Consider the following 19,787-nt stretch of genomic DNA (forward strand, 5'->3'; position numbering starts at 1 on the left):
GGCATGGAAGTGTGGACTCAGCTTGTGCTCTTGGTGCTGAATTGGTCTATAAAAGGCCTCCCTGTTGCAGTGTTTATCTCCATATAGAAAACTCCCTCCAGATTCGAGTTCAGTGGTTTCCGACCCCAGTGCCCAGTTTCTTATCGTCTGTGCTAGCCAGTGTGAAGGTGGTTTTGTGGCTGAGGCTGTAGGTGGGATGACAAGAAGCCTCTTGAGCCTGCCACACAGCTTCTTTGCAGCCTTAGGCAGCTTACTGCTGCAAAAATCAATTCAGAAATCAGTTTATTTGGGTATCTGTAGTAGCTGACAAGTACGTTATTCTTCCCTTGGCACCAGAAGTACCAGAAAAGTTTTGGTATTAGTTGGAAAATGAGTGTGTTCAGTATTTCTTTAACTAAGACTACAAACTGGAAGTTGATGACATTTCATAAACGTAGCCTTCATTTCTGCGGCTAAATTTCACAGAAAACTCTTGTCTGTACCTTTCCTCAGTGTTCGAGTTACTGCAGCTGTGGACTGGGGAATCTCCTCTCCTGCTCCCCTTCTCCAGCCTCCTGAGGGCTGATAGCAGTGATTTGTGCTGCTCTGTTCTTGTTCCCATTAGCTGCTACAATGCTTTGGTGCGTTGGAGCATTTCCACACTGCAGTGGAAAAATCTCTTTTCATACAATTCTTATGTGATACGAATATCACAGTTAAATTGAAACAGATCCTTATTTCTTGAGGAAATATGTAGAGAGAGACTTTGTGTTTCTTGATGAAATGTTCCATCACCATTACGTTTATGCCATATTGCCTGAGACATACAATGAATGAGTGTGAAGAGTGAAAGAGGGCTTTTTTCATCCATCCTTTCCACTGAAGAATAATAAGAATGCTAGTGTTTATTTTTCTCGGTCAATTCTATTTTCATCATTCCTTTTGCTGTCATGTTATTTGACAACACTTAGAACATGCATCTGAATTAGACTGCCTGTTGCTGTGTTAGGAGCTGGTTTACTTAGATCATACTTTTTGTTTGCTGTAATAGGCTTTGACTTCGAGGCTCACTTTTATATGAATTAGAAGTAGACGTAGTCTGAGCAGTACTGTCATTTTGTACAGGCGTGGTTGCAGCTGGTTTGAGGTAACTGCCAGAATGGCTGCTCCCTTGGGCTACAGTTTCAACCCTGCGTGGTGAATCTTGCTTTTGAATGACAGCACATCTCATTCTCAAGCACTGAATTTGGCTACAGACTTTCAAGACAACCCACAAAGGGTCCAAATTTTGAGCTGTTAGTCCAGTGGTCTGAAAGTATACAAATACTCCTTAAGAAACCTCAGTGCAGATGTAGTGAGTGACCTATTTTAGGTAAGCAGCTGTTTCTTAATTCATTGTTTTCTCTACTTCTTTAAGAAGTAGTTTTAAATACACCCTTTGTGGTGAAACAAGTTCATAACTTAACCAAAGCCTGTGGCTAACCAAAGTATGGTTAGATATTGTACATACTGATTGTATATCACTTTCATAGATTGGAAATTCTTGGAAAGACTTACAGATTATTCATAGGAATTAGAATTATTTCAAGTGAAATGTATGTGGGATTTGCTGATCAATAGATAACAAAATGAAGTGCTTGCTGGATAGTTGCAAGTATGAATAATTTGCGTTTGGATTTGCTGTTTCCTCATCAAATTATTTTTATTGGATTTTTAATACCTAACAGAAAATTGCACAGGTTACTTTATATACCTACTTGTGACAAAAGAAAAGCTGTGTCCAAAACCATTTTTTATAATGGAATTACAGAGGACAATTAAGAGGTTTCATGAATTGCAGTTTTAGAACATGGTGTTTTGGTTGTCCTTCACCATAACATGCAAACATTGTCATGATTTTTAGTGGTATTGAATTTTAATCTTGTTTATTAACTCCTTTGTTGAAAACTGGAACAGACACTTAAACAGTAATCACAGAAATCAGCTGCATGAAATTTTACTTTCAAAAACCCAGCTGTCTTTGTAGCTATAATTATTCCCTGAATTATATGTTTGCAAAGGCTCAATTGGGTGTGATTGTGTGACTTTTTTAAAAAAACATCAGATTCTAAAATGCTTGACTTTTTATGATTTAGTTGCTTATCCTTGTATGAGAAGAATTAAAAGAAAAATTGGCACGTGCGTGTATATTTCATGTATTTTTAATTACTCTTTTTTTTCCTCTCTTTTCCAGGCCAGCCAGACCATTCAAGTTACCAAAAAGGTAAGGTATAATTATAATAATAGTGTCACATGAGATATTACAGGATCGTAAAGGCATAAGGTGATGGCAAAGCTGTTATTCGCCGCACAATGTAAGAGTAGGGGACATTCAAGAAAAAATGGTAGACCATCGAATGAAAAAAGATTTTTTAAAAAACTATCTCTTTACACAGTGGGTTATGAATTTTGGACACTTTTAGAAGAATTCATCTTCAGTGGATTCCTAAATAACCACCGAAAGGATTAGTCAGGGTCATGCTCCTTAACATCCCTACTCAGGCATCTGTGAATTCCATTGCTTGTAATGACTTCTTTACGGTGCTGAATCTGTACATGGTGTATTTCTGTTTCTCTGTGTGAGATGGGGCAGTGGTTAAACTGAGCATGTCAACATACAAGTGCTGAACTGAAATGTTTGATGCTATCCAGATTTTATGCCTTATCTTAAAATGGAAGGGAAAGCAGGATGCTGTCTTTTATTTCTTTTTAAGAAACTGCCTTCTTGAGACCAGTTTTTAGTGGTGCCAAATTGGTGAAATTGGTATAGATTGGATTCTGTGTTGTATCTCCTCAACATTTTTAATTGTTTAAATCATAAAGGGGAGGAAAAAAAAAAAAAAAGGACAACAATGTTGAAAGCAGTGGACGAAATGATATAAATAAGAGATTCCAGTTAGTGCCTTAAACACTGAAAATTCATCAGATAGTGCTTCAATAATTTGGGCAAAAAAAAAAAGATGGAGTGGATACTTAGCCATGTGCCCAACTTATTGCACACTTGTTGTTTTAATGAGACATGAAAAAGTATGGGGTGTTGTCCTGCTACTAAAGTACATGCTTAGCACTAGAGATGTACTTCATGAACGTGAGTGGTGCCTTAACTGAGGAATGCCTTTAGAACAGACTTTTCTCTTGGACTCAGAAATTATCAGATGTAGAATCTAAGTTAGGACAGTGGCTTACTTTTCACAGAGAAAATGTAATTAGACTCATTTTCTGGCTTTTTAATGGGCCAAAAAAAAAAAAAAAAAAAAAAAAAATAACTGCCATCTGTTCAGCCACTTCAAGTAAGCGGACAGAGCTGCCTGTAGGGAAATTGGCTGGATTCAGAGCCCTCAGTAGTACCAAGTGACACTGAGACAAATGAAATGGTGCATGGTTCTAGTTCAGGCAACTTTGCTAATCTGATTGTACCTGCTGTGACAAACAGACCAATTGTGCAAATGTGAACAAACACTTGCTGTCTTCTGAGCGTGGCTTGTCAAGTTTCTGAACAATTCATCTTAGATGCAGCTCATGACTGAAGGACTTCAGCAACTGCAGAGCTGCTCTGCTGAGAGTGGAAGCAAAGGGACAAGATGCCAAAGGGCTAAACCTGGCAGTACTAGTGATGAATAGGAAAACAAATAATTTAGGTAGGATTTTATGACTTCAGAGCAAATGTTTGGAATAGCTAGTCAACGTAGCATTTGGTGTTTATGAAAACATTAAATCCTATAAATAGGAAAATTCTATTAGGTCATTTACTTCCCTTTACTTTTACTTTGTACAGTTGCTCATTTGGCAAGCTGCCCCTTTGTGATTCACTTTAATAAAAACTAATGCTTTAGACTGCTTTTCAAGCTTTTGCTAATTAACCTCTTGGGTGAGAGTAGAATTATTCCACATCTCCCTAATGGGTCTTTGGGATACACCCCATACTTTGGACTTCCTGTCTCCTTAATGCTATGTTTGGACCCTTTGACCATGCCTGCCTACTTCCACATGCTAGGAAGTCAACTTGCTCACAGCTGTTGGTATTAAAGTTCGAAAAAGGAGAAGCTGTTCCTGGAGTGAGGAAGGAGCTGGGCATTACATCTTATCTTAGGAATGGGGTGGAAAGTTTCTATACAGCGAATAATCAAATTGTGATTAGGTAATGGCTTGGTCTGAAACTGAAAAGGAAACGTAATCTGTTAAAATAGTAGAAGTAAATGCGGAGAGAGCACTGCTATAAACTTACTTTCATGTTACATTGCAGACAAGTTGAGGAGGAAGTGGTGTATAAATCTTCATGATCAATATTTAGTGTGTACAGAGACAATTAGCGCAGAATGATTCATAGCCTACAATTATTTTTAAATACCTTTTAAACTCTGTGGGACTTTTCTGTGCTCTTTGATCCCCAAATTAGAGAATGTTACCCTTGGAACATAAGCTGAATGAGTTAACTCTTTGCTTTGAGAAAAGAAAAAAAAACAAAAATTAAGATTTTTAGATTTCATGCTCTTTTGTCAATAGAAATCAAAATATATTCCAAAATATGTAAAACTTTTTGTATTCTAGAAGTTGAGCACATGCTGGGAGGTGAAATCTAAGGATGTACATTATTCTAGGAGACTAAAAAATGAATGCTGATTAGCTTATGTATCATGTTGCAACTCCCTTTCACCTTTGAATTTACAACAGATTTTATGGATATTTAGGATATAGGCTTTGAGTATTTCATTTAAGTGACTGTTTTGAATTTAATGGAAATGGGTTTTTTGGGTTCTACTTCAAAATCTGTTTTTCCTCTGATATTTTTCTTTAAAAAGCTGAAACTTTCAAATAAGAAATGGTAATGTTTTCTATCCTGAAATTTTTAATGAAACATCCATTTTCTGGATAATATCCGTGCCAGAATTTAAGTATAAGATTAAGAAAGAAATATTCATCTTGAAAGTTTGTATCCAGGCTTAAACAGTTTTTGTTTCACACATGCTTGCTTTGCATTTTTAATGTAAAAATGTTATATGAACGATTGCTGTGATAGTTTTAATTGCTAACATGTACTGAACAACAGAAGTCTGCCTTTCAGTAGCCCATAATTTATCACCTCTGTAGTAGCATAAAGGAAATCTAAATTAAAGCCGTTGTTTTTCTTGTGGCTGAAATGGAAAGCTGTTTTATATGAGTTGGAAGTTTCAGTCAGGAGCAAGATATGAAAGCAAGTGGGGTTTTTTTGTGCATGACTTTAATTTCTGTAACATCTTTTTTTCCGTACTCCTCTCCCTGCAGCTATGCTGCTCTGATAGCTGACTGGCCTGTGGTGGTCCTGGGCATGTGTACTGTGTTAATAGTGGTGTGTGCACTGGTTGGAATATTAGTTCCAGATCTCCCAGATTTCTCTGATCCATTGCTGGTAAGTAAATATTAGTCACTGGTGCTGTCAAATAAGATTTTTGGTTCACTGTTTTGTCCATATTAGCAGTAAAAAATGTATACAAGTGCAGCAGCTGATGCATTCCACTGACTCTTAGTTTGCCAGAAGAGATTCCCTGTGCTTTGAATCTGTTTAGGGGTTGACTTCCAGAGAGATTCTAGTCAGCAGTAAGGTTACAGAAGCAATTTTTGTCTAATGGACGTATGAAAGAAATGAGATGTTGAAGACCTGTTAATTCCCCTAGAAAATATAATTGAAAATAATTTGTTTCGGTATTGATAATACAAAGATGCTGTTGCTGTCAGAGTGCATTGTCTGTGAGTTTCAATTACTTCTTCATTTTGCTAATCAAATCTCATGTGACTTACAGCAGAGCTGCTATACATTGGATAATGTAAATTCATCCCAGTTTTAGATGTACAGCACAATGCAACACAAGCCATACTTTCTAAATCAAGTTCCAAAGAATGAGGGCCAGGATCTATTAAAGGAAAGGGTATTCTAAGCGCCTTCTGGGGATGAAATGATATCCATATTGAAAGACTGAAAGTAGTCTTTTTCAGGTTCTGTTAAATATTGTGCTTGTTTTTATTTTTCCTGGGCTATCTTACCCATACTAGCCTTATGGAAAAATTGTCTTTAATTATTATCCTCAAATATGGGTAAGTTATTGTTATATATATTTTTTTGGTATATATCTGTACAGGTCCATATGTAATGGCTCTTTATTGAAAACAATTGAGTTATTCAATTCATATTTCAGCATCACTTTTGAAATTAAAGACTTGCCTTATTCTTGGAGAAATAGAGAAGATGGATTTGAATGTTTTCAAATCATATTTAATCAGTAAACACTAATAATTAAGATACAGAAGAGGACTTTATGAGCACCCTTGCTCTGAAAAGTAAACTGAACATTTGGGTAGGCTGAATTATCACCATTTCTCAGGGAGATAAGTAATATGTGCAAGAATTCATAATTCCCTCTCAGTTTATGTAATGGGTCACTGTTTTGTCAGACTGGCCCATTATAAAGCCTTTTCCTTTCAGAGCAGATGCCTGCAGTAATGATGATTCATAACAGAAACTTTCCATCATTTTGATTGTGTTTACACTTCCTTATTTGAGCTAAAAAATGAAAAGTATTAATGGGATTTTATAATTCTTAGGGTTTTGAACCAAGAGGGACGGCAATAGGACAGAGACTGGTTACATGGAACAATATGGTGAAAAACACAGGGTACAAAGCAACACTAGCGAATTATCCTTTTAAATATGCAGATGAGCAAGCTAAAAGGTAAGAATCTGTATTAAAGATCTATTGTTTTGTTTTGTTTTTGTGTATATGTAATTCTTGCTATAGTGCTCTTGGAAGTTACTATATATAATGCCAATGTATCAGTAAGTATTAGATCTGAACACCTACGTTTCTCAAGGGTTTAGACACTTCACATCATAAACTCTTTAAAACATTTTGTCAATTTTAGTTCCTCTCTGAAACACAGGTATTTTTAGTACTGGATTCAATGAAATATTATCCTCTGAAGTGTCTAATAGCAAAACATACAGTGAATGTTTCTGTTCTTGAATACAAAAGTCACATTGTAACATAAGAGTTATTAAGATGTGTTACTTATTTAGATACTACTTTTTAACAATTTCTAAGGTGAGTTAAAGCCATTTATTCTGTTCTAGTCATCAAGATGACAGATGGTCAGATGATCACTATGAAAGAGAGAAGAGACAAGCAGAATGGAACTTTCACAAGGATACGTTTTTTTGTGATATTCCAAGTAAGTGGAGAAATTGTTTAAGGCAAATAAGCTTCTCCCAGTTGAATGATTTTTGAGCTCTTCTGTCTCTTTTATACCCAATCAGGAAAATATTTTTTACTTGCTTACAAACACTTCGTTATGTGCACAGAAACCTTTGAAATTGTTCTAAACTGCTATATTCTGTTGGTTCTTCCTAGGAAGCAGTTAGTTTCTTAAAGTGGTTCCACTTCCCATAAAGGTATCCTGTTGATAATGCTGACCATTGTAAGAGCAATGTTTTATATATGCCTATAGATATCATATCATAGAACCATATCATAGAACAGCTTGGGTTGGAAGGCACCTCAAGGATGATCAAGTTCCAACCCATCTGCTACAGACAGAGTTGCCAACCATTAGATCAAGTACTAGATCACATTACTCACAACCCCTTCCAACTCAGCCTTAAAGACCTCCAGGGATGGAACATCCACAACCTCTCTGGGCAGCCTGTTTCAGCACCTCACCACTCTCTCAGTAAAAAACTTCCCTCTGGCATCTAATCTAAATCTCCCTTCCTTAAGTTTAAAATCATTCCCCCTTGTCCTATTACTATCTACCCTTGAAAAAAGTTGATTTCTCTCATGCTTATTAACTCCCTTTAAAATTGAAAGGCCGAAATGAAGTCCTCCTGCAGCCTTTTTTTTCCAGGCTGAACAAGCCCAGTTCCTTCAGCCTGTCTTCATAGCAGAGGTGTTCCAGCCCTTTGATCGTATCTGTGGCCCTCCTCTGGACCCTCTCCTAAAGCTCCACATCGTTCCTGTGTTGGGGGCCCCAGACTGGATGCAGTACTCCAGCTTGGGCCTCCTGAGAGCAGAGTAGAGGGGAGCAGTCCCCATCCTGTTCGCCACCCCTCTTCTGAGGGAGCCCAGGATACCATTGGTCTTCTAAGCTGCAAGTGCACACTGCTGGCTCATGTTACGTTTTCATCAACCGGGACCCCTAAGTCCTTCTCAGCAGGGCTACTCTCAAGGAGTTATTCTCTCAGTCTGTATATGTAGCTGTATATTAGCTTGACCCAAATGCAAAACCTTGCACTTTGTTTTGTTGAGCCTCATTATGTTCACAAGGACCCACATTTCCTTGGTGAAGGACCACTTCACCAAGGTCCCTCTGCATGACATCCCTTCTTTCTGCTGCATCAGCTGTACCACTTAGTTTGGTGTCATAGCAAACTTGCTGAGAGTGCACTCGATCTCCTCATCTATGTTCTTGATAACGATGTTGAAGAGCACTGGTCACAAGACAAACCTCTGGGGGGCACTGCTTGTTACCAACCTCCACTTAGACATAAAGCCATTGACTACAGCCCTCTAGCAGAGACCTTCCAACCAATTCTTTATCCACCAAATAGTCCACCCTTCAAATTCATCTCTCTCTAATTTAGAGATAAGGATGAGGTGGGGGACCACATCAAAGACCTTGCAGAAGTCCGGTTGGAAAACACAGTACTTAAATCACACTAGTGAAGATACTTTTTGTCTGTGCCATCAATTCTAAAAGAAAACTAAGAATAGTTTTCCTCTGTATGTTTATATGAGGCTCTTTTCTACAAGACTACAGGTCATATCCTGCCCAGAATTTAGAGTGTTTTTTAAAATAGAACAAAACAGAAACCAAAACCAAGTCAACCAAAGAAGTCCCCCAGAAGTAATGGAGGCTTATGAAGGTATCTAAGTTAAACTATTGGGCAAAAGAAATCTTTATTAAACTGTTTGTAAGTCATACTACAACACTTTGGTAAGTCCTATTCTGGTAGAAAGCATGCATTAACAGATGGATGTAGAACTTGTCTTTATTCAGAGAGTGCCTTGGGACGTGGTCTCTTTTGTGGCTGTTTTTATATTTGAAGATGATAACAGAACATGAATAATTGTGAAGCATAATTGTGAAGTTATTTATTTTATTGATCTTAGAGAACACTGATCAGTAAAAACAGGTGAATAACAGATTTATGATTTTTTTCAGTTACATTGAAGTTTTGCATCTAAATGAGGGGCTGTGAAGAGTGTTGTCATTTCTGCTCCTATGAGCAGAAACAAATTAAATTGAGCAGTTATTAGATAAGGAAGTGGAAATTTGTTAGAAGCACTACCAAGCAATAGCTGTAACTTGAAGCAGAATTAACTACTTTGACCCTGCCTGCTGTTCCTGTGTAGTCTCATTCTTTCCATTACTGTTTCTGCATCATCTCAGTTATGGCCGTTGTGAAGGAATTGTGCTTCTGTGGGAGTTTGCCAGTTAGCTATGTAAACAAAACAATTGATTTCCTCTTGGCCCATACTGATCATTTATATCTTTCTTAGTCTTCTCCAGGATCAGTAGCTTTCCATTTCCTTGATCCTGAAAGTCAGAGATCATAAAGCAGTATCTATCCCCAAGTCTTTTTAATTGCATTTCTGTGAAAGGCAACAACTCTGCATTTTCACGCCACTAGGGAAAAAAGTCAGCCTTTTGGGTTTAGGGTATTGTAATTTTTAATGTGATAAAGTTTCTTAACCCAGGGTACCATATTGTGTTACTACATGTCATAATGCCATATATTTGTGCACGTATGTATGGTTCTTTTGTTAGCTATGCATAAAGATTTTGCTGCCACTAAGTAAACCTTTTCCTTCCTAAATGCTGTCTTCTAATAAGTGTAATTTAATTGTAATTTAAGCTGTATGTGTCTAAATAGTAGAATTATTTTAAATGGCCTTAAGGGTATCACAAAAACTTCTACTGCAGTCATTTGCTTCTAAAGCAAAAACAGTCTTGTAGAAACATCTTTATAATTAATATTTATATTCCAAAATGCCTTACTAAATTAGCCTTTGATTACTATTATCTATGCACTACCATTTTGCAGTGCCAAAAATTTGATAGTTTGCTGATTAGATCTTCTGATTTTTTTTCTGTTTGTCATAGCTCAGAAGATAGACTACTTGAATAGAAGTCTGTAGAGCTTCTAGGTGGCGTGTAATATTTAAGAAGCTGTATTTACTATAAGCACTTTAAGTAAAACAAAGCTTTCATGTGCACTGAGTGTTACAGATAAATAGATGATTTTGAAAATGAGGTGGATTCCCATGGACCGAAAAGGATCTCACTGGCATTGTTTGAGTGCTGGGATTCTGTCTCAGTTTTTGATATCAGACACACACAAATAGTCCATAAACCCTTCTCGTGTAATTTCAGGTGATCGCTATTCGCGAGTGGTGTTTACATCAACAGAAGGAGAGAATTTGTGGAATCTGAATGCAATTAAGTCAATGTGCAATGTAGATAACCTAAGGGTAAGTCAAGGTGCTGTTTAATTTGTCTTACATGCAGATAAGGAGCATTTATTTGAGAGTTTATTTTACTGCCCATTGTCCAACAGTATGTACAAACACTCCACGTTCTTTGCACCCTTGTAGAGTGGTCAGTCTGCTTATGGAAACTGAAGAGCAACTGTCTGTACTGCAAAATTGTACAGGGAAATTTGTTTTTGCTACTAATGCCATCCAGAATGAGGTGGAGGAGGGTTGCTTTTAGAAATTTCTGTGCAGAAAGGGCTATCTTAACAATTGCTGTTTCTTCTCTGAATATTATTCCCTGTGTTTTGTTCTTGTTTTCCATAGTGTATTTCCTTGCTTTTCCTCACTCAGGTATCCTCATAGTATAAGCAGTTTTCTCTGTCAGATTTATGGGGTCAAAAGAGAACATGTTGGCTGCTGAACATGAAGGAACGCAGATATAGTAGCTAGATAAACAGCCCAATTAATTACATCTGGATAATGATATTGTAAGAGTAACATTAAATTCTCTGTAAATTTGAGAAAGTGAAAGCAGATATTTTGGCTACTATGGCTTCTGTTATATGTATTAGAAGATAATCTAGCACACTGATTGAAAACTATGTCCAGTTTCAGCTGATAGGAAGTTAACTGACACTGGCTGAAATGAAGTGAGTGTTCAGATGGCACACCTCTAAACTATAAGCTTGTCAGTGTCTGAAAGTGAATACCTTTTTATCTCATAACTGTGAAACTTACATGTACTGTTAACTTTGTATGGAAATTAAGCAGTAAGTTTTTCTTCTATTAATAGTGATTAACTGATTTTCTGATGAGATACTGATTTCTTTCTTGTCCAGAACAACAACAACCATTTAATATACCACATTTCTTTCACGAGGAATACTTTAATTCTTAATTTGTTTATCACTGCCTCTCAGACAACTCTCTTTATTTTGCCGGATTCCCAAAGTACTTTCACTAACAGTTGGCATTTTCTTGCTTAGAGTGTTGAGCTGTAGTGAAACACTGTAATGAATCTCTCTAGAAGCTCACTGGCATGCATTTTATTCTGATTGGCCTCTGTTGGTGTAAGTGGGTTTTGTCCTCACATGCTCATGAAATATTCCTTATGTCCTCATCAGAGATTATTGCACTGACATGATGGCTCATGTTATTTACCTTTATCTCTTTCAGTCAGAATGAGCCAGGAGAAAAAAGTCCAGTATGTAAACTAGTTCAGCTCCATTTCAAATTATTTGAGGCAGGGAGTCATCCAGTGACTGGTTGAGTCAGGAAATGTGGTTAAGAATAAACTTTTGCAACAGTGAAAATTAGGGAAGATGTTAAGCTTTTTTTTTTTTTTTTTTTTTTTTAAATGTTTCATACTTAAAGTAACTTTTTTTAAAAACAATTCTAACAATTTCAGAGCATTTGTAACAACGCCTTTTAGAGCTCGTGAAGTGCTGAGATCAGCCCCAGTTTTGAATGCTAATTTCTGCTAATTACCAGACTCTAGAGAGAATACAAACTTGCACTGTAGCTGTCAGAAGAAACTGACGACTTGTGTGACCTCCCAGTCTCACAGACTCTTCTCTGTCTGTCATTGATTGGATGCTATTTCCTGGAAATATAAGGCTTATAGTTTATGCAATTTTCTAATGATAAGCAGGATTTCAGCACGCCTGTTATTTCATTAAATATGAGCTAACAGTATATCCCCTGTGTTAATCATGTTCCCATCTGCATGTAACTACTTTAACTGTATATTTTTCTGACACTCATGGGCTCCATCTTGCAGCTGTTCTGCATGTGTGCTAGTCCTACAATCTTCATGGAAGTATTATATACAAAATAGCTGTAGGAGGTGTTCTGATTTTTAACTACTTGGATGAGACAAGCCCTTTCTTTCACCTTGCAGGATGTTTTTCCTGTAAACCATAAACATTTATTTTATAGATTTCAAAGTCTGTAAACAATCTCCTCAGACTGCTTCCCAAAAAACTTCTAGTTGTGATTTTTGTTGCTGTGTATACCCATTTAGGCAGGTCTGCCTGTGGATAGAGCATGTGCACTGCTCGGTTTCTTCTGTTCCAAAGTAAATGGAAATCTTGCCAGCAGCAGACTGAGTTTAGCAACAGCAAAATGGCCTTTGTGATACCTTTGGATCACTAACAAAGCCCAATGCTACAACATATTAACATTTTACACAGTATTTTAATAAGCTATCCCAAGCTAAATTTTGAATTTTAATTTCTAATTTCCAGCTGCTAGCTCATATTACTTTATCTTTGGCAACAGTTACTTTACAAGTAAATGTTTATGTCCTGCAGCAAGTGTTGAAGAACAGCGTATAAACTTCGTTGTCCCATTTTGATGTGAATATGCAGAGAAGACAATGCAGTCCTTTCCTCTTAGTTTGCCTGCTTGACCCTAGGGTTTGTCTATTATGTCCTCATAAGATAAACTTGGAGGCATGCCACAAAAAATACAGATATGCTATTCCAGTGCTTCCTTTTGTTTAGAAGGTTGTTCGGTTTTTCCTGAGTTTGCATGTGTAAGTGTTTCTATCTGGAAACAATCAAATGTGAATTATCCTGTTTTTTTGGAATGCCAGTTTGTTATTGTTCAGAAACTGGTTGACAAAGTTAAGTCCATGTTAAAGTTTTTATAACTGTCCTGAGAATTCCCAAGTGCAGGGTTTTGTCTGCATTATAAATGGTTGCTAATAATAAACCCATGCAGTTTTGCTAGAAAAGCAAAGTAGTGTGTTTTAAATCTAGGTGATCTGAAATAGACATGGATAATGATTTCTGGTCCCAATCCTATAAACTCTTGACCACATAGATTTAGTGAATTTATTAATATGCATTATATGCAACCTGATTAAGGCTGAAATTATGCATGTATCTAAATATTTGAAGAGTTCATTCTCAATCATCACATACAAGCCAGTGTAGAATCAGACATGAAATTTTTAAGACTTAAGTTCTCTGTGCCTTGTCAAGATGGAGTTTTACCAAGATGAGAAAATTTCCATGATACAATCTTGTTACTTAGCAGTTACAATTCTACTTTAAAGATGTCTTCATTTCACCTTAAAGAGCCTTGTGTTTATTTGGTGAAGTCCTACACTTAGTGGTTTCAAGTAAATCTGAAATATTCTTAAAGTGAAAGAAGAATGTCTGCGTAAGGGAGTAATGCTCATTTATCAAAGGAGTTCTTAACCAAAAGACTAAAATTGCTATAATTTTCATGAAGCTCTGATAGTAGTTCCTAGGCTTAGGACATTCACTTGAGCTGACACACAGGTTCTCCACTCCAGGATCTCTCTGCTGCGTCTGCATGTGGTGCCTGTTTGTCCCTGTGACTCCTCTAGCTTTACTGCTGCTGCATCTTCCTCTGCTCCTTCACTCCTTTGCTGAGCCTTGGGGCTTCTTCCCACAGCGGGTGCAGCATTCAGAGGCACAACTGCCATCTCAGTGCAACGTGGCTAAGTATGGGACTTTATGCCACAGCTACATTATTCTGTACCTTGGAAATCCATGTATCACTCAGGACGTGTAGCAGACTGACTTGTTTGAGAGGAAATGTGTCAGCTGCAGAGCAAGAAATAACTTGTGAAGTGAGGATTGCAGAAGAGAGGTCAAATGGTGGAAGTCATTGTAAAAAATGTCACATTGGTTCTTTCTGGATGGTAAGTCCCTGCCTCTCTCAGGACCTTCAGTATGTGATTCCAAGCAGGATGGAGCTTCACTGATGCATAGCTGATTGGATTTTTGCAGGACTGTAGCATGAGATAATAGAAGAAAATTAACAGTCCTCAGTCTGTAAAAAAAAATATATATATATTTCAATGCATCTTCAAATGATAGAACATTAACAGTAGAGCTACAGTAGTCTAAATGCTTCTGCCAGTTCTATCCTTTGACAAGTCAGGGTGCTAAGTTACTGCTGGGTTAGTCTGGTTCATGTAAGAGGATGCTGATCAAAAACAACATGCAAAGAAAGAAGAATTTATAAATGATAACAGAAAAAAAATTGTAAGCTGAATTTTTATCACTTCAGGATTTGTGTGTGAATGTTTCTAATCACATTATTACTTTAAAATGGATTTTTGCCCTGCCTGTCTTTATACAGATCAGATCCCATTCCCAGTTTGGTGATCTCTGCCAGAGAGCCACTGCTGCTTCTTGCTGTCCCAGCTGGACACTGGGCAACTATATTGCCATCCTAAACAACAGGTCATCATGTCAAAAAATTGTAGAACGAGACGTCTCTCACACCCTAAAGCTGCTTCGCACGTGTGCCAAATACTATTACAATGGAACCCTGGGGCCAGACTGCTGGGATATGAATGCCAAAAGGAAGGACCAACTCAAGTGTACAAATGTGCCTCGCAAATGTACCAAGTACAATGCTGTTTACCAGATCCTTCACTATCTAGTGGACAAGGATTTTCTAAGCCCAAAGACAGCTGATTATGTCTTACCAGCTTTAAAATACAGCATGCTCTTCTCTCCAACTGAGAAAGGGGAAAGCATGATGAGTATTTACCTTGATAACTTTGAGAACTGGAACTCTTCAGATGGTGTGACAACCGTCACAGGAATTGAGTTTGGAATAAAACACAGTTTGTTTCAAGATTACCTGTTGATGGATACTGTGTATCCTGCCATAGCCATTGTAATTGTTCTGTTAGTTATGTGTGTGTACACGAAGTCCATGTTTATCACGCTGATGACTATGTTTGCAATAATTAGTTCCTTGATCGTTTCTTATTTTCTGTATCGAGTAGTATTTAATTTTGAGTTCTTTCCTTTCATGAATCTCACTGCATTAATTATTCTTGTTGGGATCGGAGCGGATGATGCTTTTGTCTTATGTGATGTTTGGAACTACACAAAATTTGATAAACCTCATGCTGGAACTTCTGAGACAGTGAGCATCACGTTGCAGCATGCTGCTCTTTCCATGTTTGTCACCAGTTTTACCACCGCGGCTGCCTTCTATGCTAATTATGTCAGCAATATCACAGCAATCAGATGTTTTGGTGTCTATGCAGGCACTGCCATCTTGGTAAATTATGTTTTAATGGTTACTTGGCTACCTGCTGTAGTTGTGTTACATGAACGTTATCTTCTCAATATTTTCAGTTGCTTTAAAAAACCTCAGCAGAGGGTATACAACAACAAAAACTGCTGGACAGTGTTGTGCCAAATGTTCCACAAGGTTATTTTTGCAGTCTCAGAAGCATCCAGGATATTTTTTGAAAAAGTTTTGCCATGCATTGTTATCAAATTTCGTTATATTTGGCTTTTCTGGTTCCTTGCCTTAACAATTGGTGGAGCATATATTGTGTGTATAAATCCAAAGATGAAATTGCCGTCGTTGGAGCTCTCTGAGTTTCAGGTATTTAGGTCTTCTCACCCCTTCGAACGATACGATGCAGAATACAAAAAGCTCTTCATGTTTGAACGTGTCCACCACGGAGAGGAGCTCCACATGCCAATTACGGTAATCTGGGGTGTCACACCTGAGGATAATGGTGACCCTTTAAATCCTAAAAGTAAAGGGAAGCTGCAACTAGATAGCAGTTTTAATATTGCTAGCCCGGCTTCACAGGTTTGGATTTTACGCTTCTGTCAGAAGCTAAGAAATCAAACATTCTTTTATCAGACTGAAGAACAAGACTTCACAAGCTGCTTTATTGAAACATTTAAGCAGTGGATGGAAAATCAGGACTGTGATGAGCCATCTCTTTACCCCTGCTGCAGCCACTGGAGCTTTCCATACAAACAAGAAGTCTTTGAGTTATGTATCAAGAGAGCTATAATGGAGCTAGAAAGAAGCACAGGGTACCATTTGGATAGCAAAACTCCAGGGCCTCGCTTTGACCTGAATGACACCATCAGGGCAGTGGTGCTGGAGTTCCAAAGCACCTACCTCTTCACACTGGCTTATGAGAAAATGCATCAGTTCTACAAAGAGGTGGACTCATGGATTTCAAGTGAGCTTAGTTCAGCTCCTGAAGGTCTTAGCAATGGTTGGTTTGTGAGTAATTTAGAATTTTATGATCTACAGGACAGTCTTTCTGATGGTACTCTGATTGCCATGGGTCTTTCAGTTGCTGTTGCATTTAGTGTAATGCTTCTTACAACTTGGAACATTATTATAAGCCTTTATGCAATAGTTTCAATCGCTGGAACTATTTTTGTCACTGTAGGTTCTCTGGTTCTTCTTGGATGGGAGCTAAATGTATTAGAATCTGTCACTATTTCTGTGGCTGTCGGCTTGTCTGTAGACTTTGCTGTTCATTATGGAGTAGCTTATCGCTTAGCCCCTGATCCTGACCGAGAGGGAAAAGTGATTTTTTCTCTAAGCCGAATGGGTTCTGCTATTGCGATGGCTGCATTGACGACGTTTGTAGCTGGAGCAATGATGATGCCCTCTACAGTGTTGGCATACACGCAACTTGGCACTTTCATGATGCTAATAATGTGCATTAGTTGGGCTTTTGCAACATTTTTCTTCCAGTGCATGTGCCGATGCCTTGGACCTCAGGGCACTTGTGGCCAGATCCCGCTACCAAAAAAACTGCGGTGTAATGCCTTTTCTCAGACCTTTTCAGGAGCCCAGGGGGGAAGAGGTCAAAATAAATCACATCCCATTAGCAAATACCAGCTGGACTCCAGAGGTCAGAAGCCAGAAATGGAGCACGAGCACTATGAGCTGGAGCCACTGGCGTCACAAGCAGGTATCTGTAACCCTGCAGAGAAAGTGACTTATGAAGAAACTCACATCTGCTCGGAACTCTTCAGCAGCAGGCCCCAGAACGCATGTATGCCTGTGCATTCAGTGTATAATAGTGAAGTGAGCAAAAGCATTAAAAACGTTGCTAGTTCAGCTGTGCTACAGTCGTCTATTGACCAACATGCTCTGTGCCCACTCTTCTCTCAGAACAGGCAGTGCAGTTGCCCAGATCCGTATAAGCAGGTAACAGTAAAGTGGAGCCCACACTCATGTCAACAGCTAAGCGATCCCTTCTGTTACCAGTGTTCTCCTTCAGCTGGGGCCGTGCAGATCCAAAGCTCTGTGACTCCCATAAATACTTTGCAGCAAACTACTGAAGGTTATGTGCATCCTGTCCAGCATGTCCTCCACTGCAGCTGCCTTCAAGGAAGGCTCAAAAGAACGATGACACAGAACTCGCTGCCAAAAAATTTTTTCCTCCAGTCAGTGCAACAGTTTCAGGCACATCAAAGAGTAAACAGGACAGATGCTCACCAAAACCCAGAGGAAAACGTAAGAACGGTTCCAAAGGTGATGAGCTCCTCACAGTTTCTGTGCAGAAATGTAGGGCCTCTAATCGTGCATTGCTCTGAATGTGAGAACAGCATATCTAACAACCAAAAGGGACTCTGTCAGACGGCAGACAAGTGTGATGAAAAGGGTGGCACAGAAGCCAATGGGGTTGAAAGCAAGAAAGCCTCTATATCAAAGCAGAAAAAGAAAGCTGAGAGCAAGATAGATCAGTGTTCTTTGCAGAATGACCAGGTTTTGAAGGGTGACCAAGCTGCTAAAAAACACCTGCTGAATAGGTCAGCAGGAGAGGCTCACTGTGAGGGTTACCGTGAAAACTCACACTGTTGTAGCAGAGCTGTCGCAGTGAAGTGCAATTCTGTTGACTGTCAAATGCCAAACATCGAAGCCAATGTGCCTCCTATGTTAATGCGCCCAGAACTTTCCAATGAAAGTTTGTTAATAAAAACGCTATAATAAATCTTTAATTTGACCATCCTGCGTCTTTTTTTCAGAAGTATGTTTAAGACACTAAACAAGAAAGTCCTGAATAAATATGAATTATAATTGCGTTTTAGAATGAGAAGGGTATTTTATAGAAGGGTAATATTTATACATTTCATAAAGCCATTACACATAGGAAAACCAGATGTTGTCCAGAATGTTTTTTTTTTGTTGGTTTTTTTTTTTTCCTGTAGCTCATAAACTGGATTATGCTTAATTTAACTTTTGCCCTAGGGCACTGGAACTTGAATTTTCAGTATAAATCATCTTCAGAAATAAAGCATTGCAAAGAAACGCTCCCTTTTCTGAAGCCAGGGCTTGTGGGATTGACAGTGTTTGGGGTAAGTGTGTTTGCCACCATGTTTTCTGAGTGCATCGCTTCCCTTTATCCACTCAGCAGGCTTCTGTTCTGAACATGGTGAGTGCCTTGAAACAGTGGGAAGACTGTAACTGTTAATTAAGTGTTATCTGGAAGAGCAGCAAGTGTAGTGTGCTTGGGGAGTATTTTCAACTATTAATCCTAACAAAATCCTAACAAAAAGGAAATGCTGTTGTGGAGGTCAGTAGCACTTGTGCTGTCATTGTTACGAATCTATGTATATAGCGTAGTAAAATGTTTTAAACTGCCCTTTCTGGCAGTTACTGTGTAGGCAGCATTAAATACTGGAGAATACAAGGGGAAACAATAGTAAGTAGACATTATTTGCTTTTCAGTGATGACAAGAAAGGTATAGTTTGTGAATATGATGTATATAAAATCCTGATTTATAAAATTGGCCTTAAAGAGCTGTGCAATACTGCAAGTTTCCCAACAAAGTATGGAAATGAGAAGTAACACTACTGTAGAGAAAGACATAGGGAATGCATGTGTTCTTACTGCTTGTAGGATCAGATGAAGTCAATTTAGAAGGCTCGAAGGCATAAATGGAAATACAATTCTCTGTGTTTTGCTTACCCAGAAAAGTTCTAAGGTGTAAGTAAAATATTGTCCTAAAACTTGTGTCTGAGAAACTGGATTTCAGATAATGTATTTGTGTAACTGCAGCATTTAGTCAAATGACAGATATGATTGGGTCACAGAGACGCTTACTGGTCTCATCCATCAGAGAAAGTGGATTTGAGAGCTGGAACTGCGTAGTATGTCATAATTGGTAGGTACCATAATGCCAAATCTCTCTATAGATAGTAGTTTATTATGCTGATCGTGTTGATTTATCTGACGTAGTTAACAGGAGATCGATTTCATAGACTGATGTGAAATCATATACTTGGTGTTTCATGAATCACTGGAGAAAAAGCCTGGCATTTTCTGTTCTTAGGTTCATATTGAAGGAACACAGAAGATGAGTATCGTATGCTAAACCATTTTGGTTTCTCTGGGAGTAACCATGATAGTGCTTGTATATCCCAGAGACAAGAAGAAAGTAGGAGTATGAACTCAACAGAAGAAGCTAATATGATTTTACATGGTTACTTTTAAGT

At 38.1% G+C, this 19,787-nt stretch overlaps 1 protein-coding gene across 6 annotated transcripts in view; it reads left to right on the forward strand.

Moving 5' to 3' along the window:
- DISP1 (dispatched RND transporter family member 1) overlaps window positions 1-18,289 on the forward strand; it is an 84,278-nt gene extending 65,989 nt beyond the window's left edge. For all 6 annotated transcript variants that reach the window (XM_042876163.1, XM_042876143.1, XM_042876146.1 and 3 more), the window contains 6 exons: window positions 2,213-2,242; window positions 5,281-5,404; window positions 6,595-6,722; window positions 7,121-7,218; window positions 10,420-10,517; window positions 14,640-18,289. In XM_042876163.1, coding sequence (XP_042732097.1) covers window positions 2,213-2,242; window positions 5,281-5,404; window positions 6,595-6,722; window positions 7,121-7,218; window positions 10,420-10,517; window positions 14,640-18,278 — 4,117 coding nt within the window. In that variant the 3' untranslated portion in view covers window positions 18,279-18,289. The remainder of the gene's footprint in view (window positions 1-2,212; window positions 2,243-5,280; window positions 5,405-6,594; window positions 6,723-7,120; window positions 7,219-10,419; window positions 10,518-14,639) is intronic.
- The last annotated feature ends 1,498 nt before the right edge of the window (window positions 18,290-19,787 follow it).

This window comes from Lagopus leucura, unplaced genomic scaffold (genome assembly GCF_019238085.1).
Source record: "Lagopus leucura isolate 7727_CA_CO unplaced genomic scaffold, USGS_WTPT01 Super-Scaffold_73, whole genome shotgun sequence".
NCBI lineage: Eukaryota > Metazoa > Chordata > Aves > Galliformes > Phasianidae > Lagopus > Lagopus leucura.